This window comes from Melozone crissalis, unplaced genomic scaffold, assembly GCF_028551555.1.
Source record: "Melozone crissalis strain CALT ecotype California unplaced genomic scaffold, PUWL_Pcris_2 ptg000017l_1, whole genome shotgun sequence".
Taxonomy (NCBI): Eukaryota; Metazoa; Chordata; class Aves; order Passeriformes; family Passerellidae; genus Melozone; species Melozone crissalis.
The window spans coordinates 7,080,678-7,098,527 of record NW_026535795.1 but is presented as its reverse complement, the minus strand read 5'-3'; the positions used below and the strand labels follow the sequence as shown (position 1 = coordinate 7,098,527).

Below are 17,850 nucleotides of genomic sequence, written 5' to 3'. Positions count from 1 at the left end.
AGCAAAGCTGGATGGGAAAGTTCCCATCGGCAAGCAGAATCTGCACAGCAAACCCTTGGGATCAGCAGCTTGGAGGAGCTGCAGTCTGGCTGCCAACACTCCCTGAATTTGGGGGCACCAACGAGGCCAGTTCATCCAAAGACCCCAGACAGCATCTCAGTGCTCTGATGCCTCTGGCTAACAAACAGAAGCAGGAGACAAGTAACTTGCACCCTTTCTATGAGATAAACTTTATTTTTGGGTCTAGGGTTGTATCCTGTCCAGCAGTCTGGAAGATGTTGTCCCAAGTCCCCAGAATGGCACATGTGAAGATCAGGATTCAAGAACTCCACAAGGCAGTTGTGACTCTATTTAGCTCCGAGGGAAATTCCCTTTCTTAATTCCCCCTGCTGGTTCACACAGGTTATCACACATCACCAGTAAGTGATGCACAGGCAGGTGAACCCCAGGCTCTCCTGTCACCAAAAATAATCTTTAAAAATACTGCTGAGAGGTTGAATCTCATTTAGTAGAAGACAGCTCAGCACAGGAAGTCTGCTCACAGAGCAACCCAAAGAGGAGACACCCTCGATGAGCATGATCCAAAATCTGAGACAGATGGCAGCTGTTATTAGAAAGGGTCAAACACTGTTTTCCTGTTTGTGGGCTTTTAATGACAATTTTCACAATAATTTACAAATTGGTTGTTACGCACACTTATGTCCATTTAGTAATGAAAACTGTGAGTTAATTCAGCTCTCAGTTGAGGAACTGCTGTAAAAATGCCCTTGCTGAGGGCTGCTCTCTGCTTTGTGCTCTACAGGCAGCCAAGCGAGTTCCTCACGCTGAACCTGCCCAACCTGCCCGCCCTCCCCAGGCTGCTCCCGAGCTCCCTCTGCTCGCACCAAGGGGAGGACCTGGAAGTTTCCAAGCGCTGAGGGGGTGGAGTGACAGCTCAGCGGCCGCGGGGCTCAGGTGTGCCTAAGGCAGGATGGGGAGGGAGCATCCCAGCCCTGAGCAGGGCAGCCTTTCCCAAGGATCCCCTCCAGGGAGCCGGTGGCTGCAGCCCACAGCTCAGCACAGCTCTGGCCTCTGCTTGGAAGCCCAGAACAAAGACAGAAGCAGCTGAGGGGCACTGCAAAGTGCCCTGGCACAATACTCCATGACAGCTACGCCAGCCTTACCAGTGCCTCCTGTCTGGGCATCAGGAATTCACCCACTGGATACTGTTCAAAGGAGGGAAAGAGATGGAGACCTGAGCCCAAAACACAAACAGAAGAGATCAACGCTGGAGAATTCCAGTTCAGCTATGTTAGTCCTCAGCAGAGGAGAGGAAATACATCAAAGGGTACTACAGCCTTGAGTTTTCCCACCCAAGCTGTTGCAATCATCTCAATAATTCACCTCAGGAGAGAACTTGCTTTCCAGTAAGACAGACTCTGTTTGCCTTTTACTTCCAGTCACTTCAAGCTGATTCAGCTTTGTGCCTTCTTGGAAAGAAGAAGTCAGCAGCAGTGTTTCTCAGAGAAATGCAATACAGCAATTTAAACCTGCAGCCAGTCTGGCCTGTCAGAAAAAGTGAAGGCAGAGCAGGTGGGGACTGCAATGAATGCCCCAAGAGTTCTGCTGAAGGAAGGAAAGTCAGGGATTTCTCTCCAGAAAAGCATGGGAAGTGTTAAACCTTGCACCTCACACATGTCGGAGTTTTCCCCACACTGAGCTCTTTCACAAAGACGTCCCCCACAATGCTTTTACAGGAGTGGAACCGTTATCCTGACAATCAGATCACCCATTCTCAGATAACTTATATTTAATGTGTGAAAATAAAGGGAGTACTTCACAGCAGTCCCTGGAGAGAAGAGAAAGGACTGTGGTGAGCAGTCCACTGACAGAAACTGCTCCCTGGAGTTCCCTTCCCCCTTGCCTTCCTCCCCTCTCCGAGTGCAGTAACTCAATCCACAAGGTAACTGAACTCTCCTGGGGGAATCTGGGGCACAAGAGGCTGCAGCTCCTTTCCAAACGAATTCGTTTCATTTCTTTATTTTAAAAGTCCACTGATCATCATCATCATCATCATCATCACAAAAAAACCCCATGGGAAATGCAACTAAAGAGAAAAAGTCCAACCAAGACCTAAGAACCCAGAGCTAGGAGCAGATGTGGCCTGCGTGGCACGGCGCCGGCGCGCGCGGGAGGAGACGGCCCCGCGCGCCGCAGTGGTGTGGCCAGAGCTGGGGTCCTTTATGTCAACCTCTGCACAATGACAGCGTTGAGCAGGTTGGCTTCCTTCAGGGTCTGGTTCTCATCAGTCAGCTCTTTATTGGGGAAGGTGGTCATGAGGACGAAACTGGTGGCAGCCATCGCTGGCCGAGCATCTACGATGAAGAGCCGGATGTCACGGATCCTGTGCAAAGGGATCAAACACAAGGGTGGTGCTGTCACTGCACAGCCTGGACAAGGGACTGCTCTGCCCAGAGTGTGCAGCCCTGCAGCTCTGTGTCTGTATTCCAGCTCTCACCAGGTCACACCAGGCTATTCTGATTCAACCTGCTCCCGTTTAGTGAAATAGCAGCAGCTGCTTTCTGGGCTACAGGCTCAGCTCGGTGTTCTCTCTGTGTGTTGTCAGGGGGTTATCTGAGACTGAAAGCCTCCAGACTCTTTGCTATGAACAATTTACAAACTGACACTCTCTGAGCTTGTCACACACAGCAGAACCCAGAGGATTTCAGCTCCTGTGAGCAGCCACACAGTGACACAGGATCCATTTCTGGAACTCAGTCACAGGCACAGGTTTTTTGAACTTTTTGCCCTGAGCTTGACCCTGATAGAAACTGGAGGAATGAGTATAAATTACAAGATCAGGAAGGTGAGAAGGATTTCAAGAGATTTCAAGTGAAGCAATGGTGTACCACTTTGCTCATCTAAAGAACAGAATTGTGGTAAGAGCATCCCTTGGTGCTCCATTCAGCACAGGGAACAGCCTCATAGAAAAGCCTAAATTGAGTCAGAGTAACTGAACCAGGTTCCTAATTATCTGCCAGTTTCCAAAGCCTTTAGAAGAGAATCAGTGCTTTACAGGCAACATCAAGGAAAGTTCTGCTGGTCACATTTATACTCCCAGGTGTTGGGTCACTGGCTATAATCTATCCCAATTTGGGAAGCAAATCCTACCCAACAGTTAGCAGCTAACTTAAAAACACCACAACAACTTTATTCCCTTTCACTTGTACAGAAGGATGCCCAGAGCTCCTTCTGGCAGGCTATGCAGGATCTTAGCACTTGCTCCCTGCCCTGCAGGGCCATCTATCCTGGCCTGTGCTCCCTGTTGTGCTCGTACCTGTGACTGTGGTTGAACTTCTGCACCAGGCGCCCGCCGTCCGCGAGCCGGATCTGGATGTTGGTGACGGGCTCTGACTCATCGATCACGATGGCAGAGCTGGCTTTGGCCTCGTTCTCTGCCTGCTGGGCTGGAGAGCTGGTGCCCATCACCTGGGGCGCGGTGCTGCCAACAGGGAGACGCAAGGTGAGCTGTTAGAAACCAAACTCACCTGCCCACAGCGTACCAAATCAGGCAGCAAGCTCGCTGTCTGCCAGGCCCAACTACCAGGGCTCCTCCACAAGTAAGCTGCAAGTCAGAATTCTGGAGTCAGCCAAGCAGGAACTTGTCTAGAAGTTCAACTCTACCATCCCCTTTGGTGCCACGGGTCCTCACACCCACAAGTTAACAGGGGAAGTGTGAATTGGAAACACTGCTCCAATGCAACACAGCATGGAGGTTCCAAACCAGGGATCTGGCTCCTGGCAGGGGGAGGCTCGGCCAGCTCACAGTACCTGTCAGTGAGCCTTGTTTCCTTAGAGGAACAACTCCCATCCCACAGGCACCCAGTGCCTTTACTTCAGAAGGATGAATCAGAAGGCTCCACCTTGCAAGGCTTGAGTGACTCTCACATTACATGTAGTAAACCAGTGTCACCATCTTCTCACCTGCCCAGCTTCTGTCCTTCTCCAGTAAAAGCTCTGAAGACACTTTTAGGTTTCACATACTCCTCATCACGGTGATCCTCCATGTCCAGGTTCACCTGTCCGCCCCGTGCTAACCTGCGCAGCTCAGCTGGGACTTCCCTGCAAAGAGAGAGCTCTAAGGCAGCTGCCTGAGGCAGCAAGGCAGGAATGTGTGCACAAAAAGCCCAAGATCTGTGGAATTTCAGGAATCAGAGAGAGCCTTTGCTTAACTGACAGGGCAGATGCACACCTCCCCACTGACAGATACAAATTAAAGGTTACTTCTCCCTGGCCCTCACCTGCCGTGACACAATGCATCAGAAATTCTCAACACAAATATCAACATGTTTGTTTACTTCAACTCTCAAGGCCCCACATAAATCAAACCCACTCCCTGTTTACCTGAACCAAATGTTCCATATTAGGAGTAACTAATTTCTTGTAAGAAAGCTCAGGTGAAACGTGCCATGGATTCAGAAGCCTGGATTCCACAAACACTCGTGTTTCAGGGAGCAGCTGTCCCTTTTCTCCCCTCTCACTACGTACCCTCTGCGGATATCATCGAGGAACTGGGCATTGGATGGATCCTGGTAGCTCCTCAGCTCTCCACTATCCAGGCTAAATCCACTCTTCCAGAGCTTCAGTACAACATGCACCTGCAGCAGCCCCAAAAGAACAATCAGCCTCACTGAGCTTCTTGGTGACAACAAAAACTGAAGCAAAGTGAAAAGTTTCAGATGGGCAGAGAAGCTTCAAGGTGCAAAATCCCAGGTTTCTCTGAGCTAAGGGAAAACCCAAAGCACTGGCTTTTATGTAATGGTCAGGTGTCAATTCCTAAAAGATGGCACCATGGTCCCCTTTTGGATAAATATGGCTGAAGAGCCAGAATTATGCTGAGTGAGGAGCCTAAACCAGGCTCTCACCACAGCCACGACCTTGTCTGGTCACAAACCAAGCACAAGGGAATCTTGAACTGATGCTGTCAGCTCCCATCTATGGATATATATTGGATATATATAATAATGGATAAAGAAGAGTTGATTTCCCAATGCTCTTTGCACACTATTTTTCCTGATCTGCATTTCTAAGAAAAGCTCAGATTCTTAATTAAAAGATCACCAGAAAACTGCTTACCCAAGACCTAATCATCTATTATTCTCTACTTGGAAATCCCACAGGAAGCAAGATTTACCATATTTCTGTCCTTGTGAATTTCTATCAAGCTTTGTATCTCTCGGGGCAGGCAAGCTCAGTAGCTGGAGCAGAGAAATCCCTGGAGTGACAGCTACAAACCCAAGCAGAGATACTCACATCCTGAGAAGAGCTTGGTCTCCTCTCTCCTGCCACATAAGCTGACTCCTCCTCTGGAGTAGCCCCAAGGCGATATCCTCCCCCTGCAAAAGGCTGAGAGAGAGAGGCAGGCACAGGGTTACAGAACCCCACAGACCAAAGAGCTGCTTCCCTGCTCCCACCACTCCTGTGGGTGAACAGGGGCTTCATGGCATCAGCAACATCTCCTGCCCTGCAGGCAGTGACAGCTTCAGCAAGTTAATAAATGTGGCACACAAAATGGAGCTGCACTAAGAGAGGAGTCCAGACTTAGCTGCTGAGGTAATTCCAGGGCTCCTCAGTACCAAAGAGCTGGCAGGGTGGAACAGAAATGAGGAACAGAAGGAAGAACTCCTCCCTCCTCACCTTTGGCTTGCTGGTCTCACCGCCGCTCTTGGCTGTCCGATCGACGGCCACGGCGCCGTGCTCCTTGGCTCCCTTGAACAGATCCTCCACCAGCTCGTTGGGACTCTTCTTCCTTGGAGGACCCACGATCTGCTGCCCACTCCTCTCTGAGCCACCGGCATAAAACCTGACACAAAGCACCCAGCTCCTGGTCAGCCCTGCCTGCTGCCTCTGCAGGAGCCCCAGCTGGATCAGGGCACACTCGGTGCAGCTCATGAAACCCCTGGATCTGCAAACACTGGCTACCACCAGTGTGTCTCCCACTGCAGCCCCTGTGCTGCAAAGACTTTCTCTTTATGTCAATTCCTGTAAATTACCCGTGGATCAATAGCAATAAAGTGGTAACAATGCTCAGAGCTGGGAGGAGGAACAGCCCAGAGGGACAAGCCCAGTTTTAAACACCGGTACCAGCTCGGTTACCCAGCTGAGCAAAGCTTGCAGCAAATCTCTGACCTGGCAGAGCAACGTGCAGCTGGAATTGTGAGGGAAGACACACGTCCATGCCACACAAAGGATGGATCTCAACTGGAAGCAATGCATGCACAGTCAGTGAAGTGCAATTAAGCACTTCTGGAAGATTGGGTTTATTAGCTTCCAGATGGCTTGTAACACACAGAGTGAGCTCCCAGCTGCCTGCAGACCAGGGCCCATCCACGCTGAGCCACCCCTTCAGATACATCAGTTCCATTCCATTTACCTTGCCTGTCAACCTTAAGGGTATTTAACTACTCAGAACTGACACTGTAGGACACTCTCCTACTAATATTCCATGTTCCTCCTGAAAAGAGTCCCTACTTTTTTATTTCTGACTCCACTCTCCATTACTTTACCCATAAGCGACACTTAAAAACAAAGAACACAAAACCAAAACCCCCACCAAAATAAACCCCCAAAACCCCAGGCAGTAAGAAAACCAATCCCTGCATAATTCCCACATTTCCTGTGGACACACATGAGGATCTGGGCTGTTTTCTGTTCTTAACCCAGGCCTTCCACATCCCACTCTAGGCTTTCTTTGAGTGCTGAGAGCTGGTGCTTACACAGCTGTGCACAGGCTTTGCACTGACAAACCTGCCCTGTCAAACCTCAAGTGTTTCATGAGATGAACTTCATATCCATGTAAACCTGGTTCTTTCAAAGAGGCTGTACACAAGCAGCAAGTCCTCCCAGAGGGGATAAACACCCAGCATTGGAGCCTTCAGCTGCAAACTCACCGCTGTCCCTCCTCCTCTTCATCATCCTCCTCCTGAGCATGCACAAGGTCTCTGAACGAGGTTACTCGGTGGTCACTGCAAAAATCCAGCAAGAAGGATGTCAGCCTCCATGCACATTCCCAGCTGGAACATTCCACACTGCAACAGGCTCTGTTCAACAGCACCTGACCCCAGAGAACTTTTCCTGAGTGACAAAGGCAGCAGCTCCTCTTTGGGACTGGACAGCATTCCCTTACTGCAAAGGGATTTGGTAAGGTAAAATTCACTTTTTTGTTTTGTAAAATGCTCAGCTTGATCAGCTCAAGTGTCACACAAAATGAGAAAATACTCTTCCTGCTGAGATATGATCTGCTTAAATGAAAGGTCACTATCAGACTGTTTTTAATTTCAAAAGACAAATCAAGCTTTTCCTGAGCAATGAGGCAAGTTTTCCTAACTGCTCCCTGGCTTAGTTGTGCAATAACAGCTGTGCCTGTGATGTTACAAACACTCAGGTTTTCACAATTTCTAGACAGCCACACAAGGGGAAGCAAATCTAAACACAGAGCTACTCCTCCTGAAAATTAACACAATTAACAGTGCTTTAGGGAGTGTGTGTGCTTTGCCAGCTTCCCAGTATGGAGCTGAAGCTGCCTCCTCACCTGGCTCCAGTGCCTCTGGAGATGGAGCTGGGCGTGGGCTGGGGAAGGGTCAGGATGTCCTCGTCACCCCCGTCCTCATAGAAACTGGCAAGTGCAATCTGGAAAGGAAATCCACCAAAGCTCCTCAGGAAAAACACACACAAACAACCCAGCTGAGACATCCGTCATGCTGCAGCTCCTGAGACTCCTCACACTAAAGACACTTTATGTCATTCCCCCTGCTGCAGGTCCTGGCAGAGACGAGGCCTCAGAGGGTTTGCCATTTGGCTGTGTCATGGCAGGACACTCAGTGCTGCAGGGATGTCACCCTCCCTGTCAGGGAATGTCAGGGCCCTTCTTCTGCAGCACTTACCCAGGAGTTATGCCAAAATTACTGCTCTGAAACTGCAGCTTTTGTGCCGTCATGAGCAGACTCGGAATTTAACACAGCCAGTTTGAGGAGGTGCAGGGACAGGAGCAGGTCAGAATGGTGGCTGACTCCCCCTCAGATTGTTTGCTGACAGCGCCAACAGCACAGCACTGACAGCCGCACCGGCATTCCAGGAAAACCGACAAAACCCCGGGCCCACCGTCCCTCACCTCGCCCTATAAAGTGAACGACAGAACCAGGAGGGGCCTCAGCCTCAGCCGGCCCACGGCCCCGCCGCCAGGGCTGAGCGCGGCCACGGACGGGGGCGAGGCCTGAGCCTGCGGGACACCGACCTCCGGCCCGGCGCTGCCCCCCGCCAGCGCCACGGCCTCCTGAGCCGCGGCCCCGCCGATCCCCGCGCCGGGCGGGGGAGGGCAGCGGCAAAGGTACCTGGAGGTCCCAGCCGGCGGACTCGAGGAAGAACCGCGCTCGCTCCTCCTCGGCGCCGGTCACGGCCACGAACTCCCTCAGCGCCTCCTCCCTGTCCGCCATCTTGCCGCGGTGCAGCGCCCAAACCGCGCCGGGCCGCGCCGCGCCGCCCCCGCGTGCGCCGCCAAAGCCGCCCGGCCGGAAACACCCGGGGCGACGCGCGGCGCCCGGCCTGCGAACAGCGGCCCCTCCCGGCCAGGAGGTGGCACTGCACCGCAACCGGCCCCGGAGCGAGCACCGGGAACCGGGCACCGGGCACCGGCCACCAGGTACAGGGCGCCGGGCACAGAGCACCGGTACCGTGTACAGAGCATGGGGTACCAAGCACCGGGCACAGGGCACCGAGCACGGGGCACCGGCACCGGGTACAGGGCATGGGGTACCGGGCACCGGGCACCGACACCGGGTACCGGACACAGAGCACGGGGTACCGGGCAGCGAGTACAGGGCATGGGGTACCAAGCACAGGGCACCGGGCACAGGGTACAGGGCACGGGGTACCGAGCACTGGGCACCGGGAACCGGGACCGGGGTGCTGAGCAGCGGGAACAGGGCTCGGCGTACCAAGCACTGGGCACCAGGCACAGAGCACCGAACACCCAGCACCGGGCAGGGGGACCCGAGCACTTGGCTCCTGGATGGGCAGCACCGAGCACTAGAGCGGGCAGCACCGGGCACCATGTGTGCAGCACTGGGCGCTGAGACCTGGGACGGGCAGCCCCGAGCCCCGGTGTGCAGCAGGGAGCCCCGGGATGGGCAGTGCCAAGCCCCGGAGCAGGGCGGGTTTATGGCCACAGGCGGGGCCGGGATGGCGGCGCGGAGCAGCCCACGGCAGCCTGTGCATGCTGGCTCGTTTATTTCCAGGTTCACAAATCGCTGCTGACAGTGGCCAAGCCCTGGGACCCGGCTGCAGGAGCCGGGGACTGAGGTGGAGCAGGGTAGGGCAACATCCCCGATGCTTTTCTATTCATGCGCTTGAAGAGGAAGAAGAGGAGCCCCCCGAGGAGCCCCTTCTCCAGCAGGACACCCATCGACAGGAGGAGGAGGCTGGACAGAACATTCGCACCTGCAATGGGGACAGAGGATGTGAGTGAGCAGGGCCCAGGGAGAGGCATCCCAACCCCCCGCAGGGAGCCTTTCCTGGGACTGCGAGCTTCCCCAGGGGTGACACCAGACAGACTGCCAGGCACCCCATCCCAGCAGCTCTGACGCACCCTTATCCATGTGGAACCCACCCTGGGCCGTGTTGGAGATCCACAGGACGGCTGAGTCGTTGGCAGGGGCCTGGCCATCATGTATCACCCTGCAGGTGATCGTGGACCCGTTTTTCTCCTCCGTCGCTTGCACCTCCACCCGGCTTCTCAGCTCAAACAAGCCCCGGGACACCTCCAGTGGCCCAGAGAGGTTCTGCCCCTTTATCTCAATCCCATTCTCCAGCCAGGAAATGGACACATTAGCTGGGTAAAACTCCTTCAGGAGGCAGGTGAAGGCCACGGTCTTGTTCACCTCAGCGGGGCTCGGCTCAGCGCGCACTTCGACGCTGGGGGAAACTGGGAAGAGAGGCAGAGCTCGGTGTTTGCTGTGCCCCACAGGGCGCCCTGCCCTCCTCCCAGGGACCCCAGCCCCACAGAGCAGCACCCCCAGGCGAGCCCCCAGCCCTCACCTCTCAGCACCCTGCTGAGCTGGAAGCTCCCTCGCAGCGGGGCCCGCAGCGTGGGGTGCGTCACCTCACAGGTGAGCTGTGAGCGCGCATCGTTCTTCTGCAGGGTCACCATCACTGTGCTGGACATGTTGTAGGTTTTCATCCTTGACTGAGTGACCTGGGGTGGCTGAGCCGCCATGGGGTTCCCGTTCTTGAACCATTTCACGTCAATCTTGTCAGGAAAGAACCCTCCAGTCGTGCAGGTGAAAGGCACAGACTCATCCGGCCTCGCTCTCTGCTCAGGCCCGGACACGAGCGGGGGGCTGGGTTTGGCTGTGGGGAGAAGCACGGGGCCCTCAGAGCAGGCTCTGGCCCCTGCCCTGCCCTGGGCCTGCCTGGAGCAGAGTCTCACACAAGGGCACGGGGGTGGCCCATGGGATCCTCTCCTGGAGCTGCCCTGAGCCCCTTCCCCATCCCTGCTCCAGCTGAGCAGAGCCCGCTGGGTGGTTCCCAGCAGGAGCTGCTCCAGGAGCCCCACTCACCTTGCACAGTCACCTCGGTGCCATCACCACGCTTAAACACCTCAGGAACACCAGTCATCCCTAAGACAAACTTCACACAGTAGTAGGTGCCCATGTCCTCAGGCTGGACATTCCTGATGTGGATGGTGAAGTCTGTGTTAGACCCAGGTGCTGCCTCCGTGACACGGGAGGAGGGATCCCAGTTATTGGGGTCATAGATAGTCTTGTTCCCATTGCCCCAGCCCTTCAGCCACATCACAGGACCTGGTCCAGCATCTCCAGACGTGATGCACTTCAGGGTGAGATTGTTCCCCGCTGTCACTGTCACCTTGGCCTGGGGCTGCTGCACAGTGAAGTCCTGACCTGCCTGGGCATCCACACCTGGGCACAGAGACAGGTTTGGAATTGACAATGGGCCCCAGGGCTGTGGAACAGCAGAAGGCATCCTCAGACCCCCTGAGCCTGGAGCAGGGCACAGAGAGACATTCCTGTCCCCTTGTCCCCAGGCTGCTGGGGACTGCAGGATGAGGAGAGCCCAGAGTCTTGCTGGGTAAACTGTATTTCATCTGGAGAAAAAAGCAAGATGGAAGGGAGGCAGTGAGAGGAGATCCCTGGGTACCCATGGGCACAGGGAAGCACTGCCAGGCCTGCAGGGTGGGAAAGCGTGCATGGGAAATGTGATGGGGCTGTGCAGGGCCCACTTACCCGGCTGTCTGCAGAGCAGGAGCAGCAGCAGGCACACGAGAGGCAGCTCCTGTGCCACCAGAACCATGGGTATTCCACGCCTTGCTCCCCGATGGCCGGGCTTTGCTCAGCTGGGTTCCTGGGACTCTGCTGCACTGGGCTCAGCCTACTCAGCAGGACTGGGCTTATTTTAGCAGGGTGCTGGTCTCTTACCCAGCAAAGGGGAAGGAAAGGAGCCACCACCAGCCCAGTTCTTCCACGCAATCACGTCCCATTTGCTTCTCAAGGCCTACATCATCTCCTGTCACAGCACTGGTCCATAATGGCGACGTCCACCCCACTTTCCCCTCAGATGTGTGCCACAGCCACAGCCGTGGGCGCAGCCAGCAAGAGGGACCCTGGATCCAGCAGACTCCCTATACATGGCCAACCTGGGGGGCAAAGAGGACCCTCAGCCCTTCCCAGCAGGATCGGGGTGCGGGATGGGTCGGTGGTGCAGAGCAGTGCCCGGGATACACCGAGCGTCCCACATCCCGAAGCTCCGCTGCTCCTGCCCCTCACCGAACGGGGGAGGATGCAAAGCCGGCCCCTGTCCCGAGCCCGGAGCAGCCGCTCGGTGCCGGGTGGCCCGGGAGCGATGCCCGGAGGGTCCCGGCAGGGTTATGCCCGCCGGGGGTGATGCCTGGAGGGGTCTCGGCAGGGTGATGCCCACCAGGGGTTATGCCCGCCGGGGGTGATTCCCGGCTGCTCTGCCGGCTCCCGGCCGCCCCCGGCAGACACCAAAGCGTTAACCACCCGCTCGCCTCAATTTCCTGTGCCGCTTCCCCTTTTCCTCCCCAAAGTTTGGGCAGAGCCCATGGCCGCGGCAGCAGCTCCGCTCCTGTCTGGGCAGCGAAGCCCCGTCCAGCGGCGGCTCTTGGGTGAGTGGGAACTGGGGCCCCCCAGAGCCCCCCGGAGCTGCTCTGCCCCATAAACACGAGTGGGCGGCAAAGACAAACACCGGGGGAGGCGGAGGGTGGTCCTTCCCCAGCACTTTTTGGGGTCAAACCGTGCCCAAACCGTGCTGGCAGAGCACCCCCAGCCCCGGGGATGGGCACAGCCGGGTCCAGCCCTGCCGCGCCGCTGCCGTGCCTGTGGGGACTGTGGGCAGGAGAGGTTTGGGGATCGGAGGGGTTTTGGGGAGCAGGAGGGGTTTTGGGACAAGAAGGGGTCGGGGGGCTGTGCTGGCTGGGCTCCAGGGCTGCACATCCTTCCTGAACTCTGGTTCCTGCCTGTGAACCCCAACTCCTCACAGAGTGATCCTGGCTGGTGTGGAGCAGAGCCAGGGTGTTAATGTTTAACAGCACTCGGGAATTTTTTCCTGCCAGGAGTTCCCCTTGGCTCCCTCTGCACCTCTCTGGCCTCCAGGCAGCTGCAGCACCCCCTGCAAATGACAGAACAGGATGCAGATTTATCAAATCATAGAATCGCAGAACTGTTTGGGTTGCAAAAGCCCTCTGAAATCCTCGTGTCCAACCCTTACCCCAGCTCTGCCAAGGCCACCAACTGCCACATCTACATGTCATTTACATCCCTCCAGGGGTGGTGACTCCACCACTGCCCTGGGCAGCCTGCTCTTTTTTCAGATTTGCCCCTTGTTAATTTTGAACCGGTTTTTGAAGGGTTTCCTCCCTCCCAGTGCCTGCATGTTGTCTGTGCCACATCCCAGGATATCTCTCAGCTGCAAATTGGGGGATACTGGGACTTCTCTGCCTGTGAGGCTGCTCTTGCCTCACCCCATTGCTCATCCCTGAACCCTCCTGTCTCTGTGCCCAGGTGTGGATGCCCAGGTGGGTCAGGGCTTCACTCTGCAGCAGCCCCAGGCCAAGGTGGCAGTGGCAGTGGGGGAGACGCTCACCCTGAAGTGCATCACATCTGGAGATGCTGGACCGGGTCCTGTGAGGTGGCTGAGAGGCTGGGGCAGTGGGAACACGACTGTCTATGACCAGAATAACGAGGATCCCTCCTCCCGTGTGACGAGAGCAGTGAATGGGTCTGACACAAACTTCACCATCCACATCAGGAACTTTCAGCCTGATGATGCTGGCACCTATTACTGTGTGAAGTTTGTCAAGGGGAACACTGGTGCTGATGAGTTGTTTAGGCGTGGCAGTGGCACCAAGGTGTCCGTGCAAGGTGAGTGCAGCCCCACAGGACACCTCTCCCAGGGAGCCCATCCCACAGCCCCCACCCTGCCCACAGCCAGGTCCTGCTCTGCCCCACAGCCACCACCCTCTCCTGCTCTGATTCTGTCTCCACAGAGGCAGCCCTGGTTCCTGGAATGGTGACTGCAGCTGTCGTGCTCTGCTTCCTCCTCGGCCTCTTCGTGGCCCTTTGCATGTACAGGAGGAAGCGCCAAGGCGGGGTGGGCAGCCCCTGCCCAGCCAGGACAGTGGCCATGGGCAGCCTCTCATCTGTCCCTCTGCAGTGCTGTGCAGCGACCCCCGGCACCCCCAGGTTTGTACTCAGCACCTCTACTGCACCCTTAAATGAGCAAACTGCCTTATCCACCTGCTTTATCTTGGCTTCCTTTCTTGTCTGGAGCTCTAACTTGCCCCAGAAAAGGTCCTTTGCTTACAGGTGCACTGCTCTGTTGGCTCTTTCTGCGTTTCATGGAAACTTCATGGTAGAGAGCACCTAGTACCAGGGAGCTCCTGCAGGCCTCACTGTGTGTCTGAGCCCAGCCCAGATGTGCAGTCAGCACTTTGTCCCTATTTGCCTTCAACAGGGACATCCTGCTGAAATTCAGGAGGGGAATTGAGGGCTGTGCTGAGTGGGGAAAGGAGCCAGCTTCCTTTAGTTCTGATGCCCATCTTTATCCTTCCCCCTGCAGTGAAGTCCTGGATGCAGAGAGCTCCCACCTGCCCAGCCAGGTAGGAGTGAGCTGTGAGTATGGGAAGCAAATCCCCTGCTGGTCCCCTGGCTTGCAGGAGCCCTGCAAGTCCCTGGGGGCAGGGGGGACACTGGGTGGGCAGCAGCTGCCTGCATGTGATCCTTGCACCCTCTGCTCCATGGCACCACCTCTGCAGCTGCGGCATCCCCAGCCTGGCTTGAAGCTGGTTCTTCCTCTTGTCCTGTGCAGGGCCACGAGGTGGTCTTGGTGATCCTTGTGGGTCACTTGCAACTCTCAACATTCTGATTTATGGTTATTTTTGTGAGACTTTCCTTGTGGCATCATTCCCCATTTGTGTGTACTTTTGCAGCAGAGCAGCAAGGAGGAGAGCAACATCCACTACGCCGACCTGCAGCCCCTGCCCCCGGCCCCACGGCGTGGCAGGAGCCCGGGCACAGCCCCCACCGAGTATGCCAGCCTCAGGGTAGCTGCCAAGTGACACCTGGCACCGCTGCCTGTGCAGCCAGGACGTGTCAGGGTGGGAGAAGGGACGTTTCTGCAGGACACCATAAAGAAGAAGTGGAGCTGTTTGCATGGCGCACCCTGATCTCAGCTCGGCACGCCATGCTCACCATGTTTGCATCTCAGGGGAGCTCCCCCAGGAGCTGGAAGCCTTCTCGACCACAGGATCAGACCACAAGGCCAAGCACCTCTGCCTTGTGCAAGCTGTTTTGTGCTGATAACACCAGGAGGACCTTACACACAGCTGTGTCCACCAGCATGGGCTTCCACCGGCCCTTTCCTGGCCCACAGGTCCATAATTTGTGTTATCTTTTCACCAGCCTCATTAAAGCCAGCAAACAGCCTGCTGTCAGTCCTGCTGTGCTCAGAGCAAGAGCAATAGTGCCTGCAGGGTCCTGGGGGGATGTGTGCCACCCCTGTGCTACTGCCAAGCCCCTGCTCAGCTCCCAGCTCCCACTTGCCCCAGGCAGGGAACCTGCCCAGTCCCACAAAACCTGCATCTGCTCCATGCACATCTGCCCCATGCAGAACCCCTGCTCTTGCACATCTGCTCCATGCAGAACCCCTGCTCAGTGCACATCTGCTCCATGCAGAACCCTTGCTCAGTGCACATCTGCCCCATGCAGAACCCCTGCTCCATGCACATCTGCTCCATGCAGAACCCCTGCTCAGTGCACATCTGCTCCATGCAGAACCCTTGCTCCTGCACATCTGCCTCGTGCACATTCCCTGCTTTGTGCCCACATGTTTGGTGGTGCCCACCTCCAAGGGAAGCAAGCCAGAGGGGCGAGGTGGCCATGGCAGGAGGCTGCAGGTCACGCTCCACACTGGGCACTGCTGCAGCCCCCGGCAGCAGCAGGCAGCACACACAGCCCCACAGCCACGATGTCCCAGCTGTGGCAGCTGAGCTCCCACCACATGTGGCCCCAGCACGCACCTCCTTGGCAGGAGGAACTGAGCCCCAAACAGACTTTCCAGGCAGAGGAACCTGCTGCCAGCGCCGCTGCCTGTGACCTTGAAAGCTGATACTATCACCAGTTTTCAGCTTTATCTACTTTTGTTCTGTGAAATGAGAAAAGAGAAGTGAAACAAGACAGTGTGACCCAGGGGAGCGGGGCTGGCAGGGAGATCCTTGAGGGGACAAAATTGTCACAGTGGGGAGAAAAGCCACTACGGAAATTGATTTGCACGACTGAATGTGAGTCACCTGCACCGGGGATGTAAAGTGGGGACAGTTTGGAGCCAGTCCTTTCCCAGGGGACACCCAGCACCCTGCAGGCAGGGTGGTGGTGATGAGTTTGCCAGGTCAGGGATCCAGCACTGGCTCCCTCAGTGGGAGGGTTGGGGTGTTGGGATGAAGCCTCTCCCAGCATCATTTCCCCAGTAAAGCCATGACCAGGCCCTGGATCATTTCCCAGCTGAGGCAGTGGCTGCTCTGAGCAGGGCTTGGGCTGCCCAGGCTCTGTGCAGGGACAGCACCAAAAGTGGCAGAAATCTCCCATCAAGGCTGTGAACACGAGTATGTAAAATACGTGGGTGAGACCGAAACCGGGGATAGACCTCGAGGACCAGAGGAAATGAAATTCGAGGGGATTTAGGGCTTTTTAAGCACGGGGCTGAATCAGGACGGGGGAAATCCAGTTCGATAGGAGCATATGCAAAGCAGGGAGTGAGCAGAGCACCGGCAGAATGCTCTGCACCTAGGAAAGGGCCCAGGTCTGCAGCTTACTGCCCAGGGGAGGGATTTAGTGGTTATTAAAGGAAAATCCTTTAAGCCTTCAGCCTGGGGTGTGCCGGCAGTGAAAGCACAAACAAGCCCTGGGCACGGACACAAGGTAGGAGCGTGCTGGGGAGCAGAGCCTGGATTGGGGGGCAGAGCCTGGACCAGGGGGCAGCACCAGGCAGTGCTGGGGTCATGGATTCACTGCTCATCCAGGCTGCTTTCCTGGTGCTGCTTCTTGTCACATCCCACTGAGTGACCTGCTTGGTCCCAGGGTGTGTGTGGGAGGCCGGGAGCTGCCATTGCTGGGGAGGCGCAGGGCAGTGCTGGGGTTGGGGCTGGCACCATCGGGCTCCTGCTGCCACCGCTGAGGACTTTGGGGCAGAGCAGAGGTGGTGCTTGGATGGGTACAGGGACAGTGTTGGTGTCCCAGGGGGAGAGGACACGCTGGCTTCAAGCAGGTTTGGGCTCTGTCCCTGTGCACGGACACTCTGGGGCGGTGCCATGCCAGGTTTACCTTGGCTGTCCCTCAGCATGGTGTGTGAACCCAGTGCCAGGACCTTGTGCAATGGCAAGGCCAAGGAAAAGGGCTGGGGAGGCTGATCTGGGCTGCACTCTGATGGGTTTCTGGGCAGCCAGGGGATGCCCAGGGGCTGCTCTGGCATCTGACCCACTCCTGATGCCAGGAGGTGGGAAACATGCCCTGGAGGTGCCAAGGTGAGAGGGCTTGCAGGGCTTGCCAGGCCGTGGTGTGTGCCGTGGTCTGTACCATGGTGTGTGCCGTGGTGTGTGCCACACTGTGTGCCACGCTGTGTGCTGTGATGTGTGCCATGCTGTGTGCCATGGTGTGTGCCACTGTGTGTGCCATGGTGTGTAACACAGTGTGTGCCATGGAGTGTGCCATGGAGTGTGCCATGCTGTGTGCCACGGTGTGTGCCATGGAGTGTGCCAGAGTGTGTGCCAGAGTGTGTGCTGTGGTGTGTGCCATGGTGTGTGCCATGGTGTGTGCCATGGAGTGTGTGCCACGCTGTGTGCTGTAATGTGTGCCACAGTGTGTGCCATGCTGTGTGCCATGCTGTGTGCCATAGTATGTGCCATGTTTGTGCCACAGTGTGTGCCGTGCTGTGTGCCCTGGTGCGTGCCATGCTGTGTGCTGTGGTCTGTACTATGGTGTGTGCCATGTTTGTGCCACAGTGTGTGCCATGGTCTGCTCCATGGTGCGCTGTGGTCTGTACCATGCTGTGTGCCATGTTTGTGCCACAGTGTGTGCCATGGTCTGCTCCATGGTGCGCTGTGGTCTGTACCATGCTGTGTGCCATGCTGTGTGCCATGGTCTGCACCATGGTGTGCTGTCCCCGCTGTGCCAGGGAGCCAGCGTGGGAAGCGTGGGCTGTGCCCGGAGCCAAGGGGAGCCTGAGCCTCCAGCAGGCAGCACACAGTGACAGGAGCAATTAGCCTGGATGGGAGGGGCTGGTCCGGGC

General features: G+C 56.4%; 3 protein-coding genes across 3 annotated transcripts; 1 reads left to right on the top strand and 2 right to left on the bottom strand.

Moving 5' to 3' along the window:
* Positions 1–630: 630 nt before the first annotated feature.
* NSFL1C (NSFL1 cofactor) lies at positions 631–8,496 on the bottom strand. Its single transcript, XM_054274433.1, has 9 exons — positions 8,370–8,496; positions 7,571–7,668; positions 6,930–7,004; positions 5,677–5,842; positions 5,293–5,385; positions 4,528–4,637; positions 3,964–4,101; positions 3,317–3,481; positions 631–2,383 (listed from the first exon to the last, which is right to left on the bottom strand). Exons 1-9 carry the CDS (start codon positions 8,469–8,471, stop codon positions 2,221–2,223), a joined length of 1,110 nt encoding a protein of 369 aa, XP_054130408.1. The 5' UTR covers positions 8,472–8,496; the 3' UTR covers positions 631–2,220.
* Positions 8,497–9,274: 778 nt separating this feature from the next.
* On the bottom strand, positions 9,275–11,016 carry LOC128936147 (signal-regulatory protein beta-1-like). The gene is made up of 4 exons (XM_054274892.1): positions 10,593–11,016; positions 10,072–10,383; positions 9,623–9,958; positions 9,275–9,474 (listed from the first exon to the last, which is right to left on the bottom strand). Exons 1-4 carry the CDS (start codon positions 11,014–11,016, stop codon positions 9,275–9,277), a joined length of 1,272 nt encoding a protein of 423 aa, XP_054130867.1.
* A 1,095-nt stretch (positions 11,017–12,111) lies between these two features.
* LOC128936146 (uncharacterized) lies at positions 12,112–14,934 on the top strand. The gene is made up of 5 exons (XM_054274891.1): positions 12,112–12,175; positions 13,071–13,430; positions 13,556–13,751; positions 14,128–14,167; positions 14,498–14,934. Exons 1-5 carry the CDS (start codon positions 12,112–12,114, stop codon positions 14,624–14,626), a joined length of 789 nt encoding a protein of 262 aa, XP_054130866.1. The 3' UTR covers positions 14,627–14,934.
* The last annotated feature ends 2,916 nt before the right edge of the window (positions 14,935–17,850 follow it).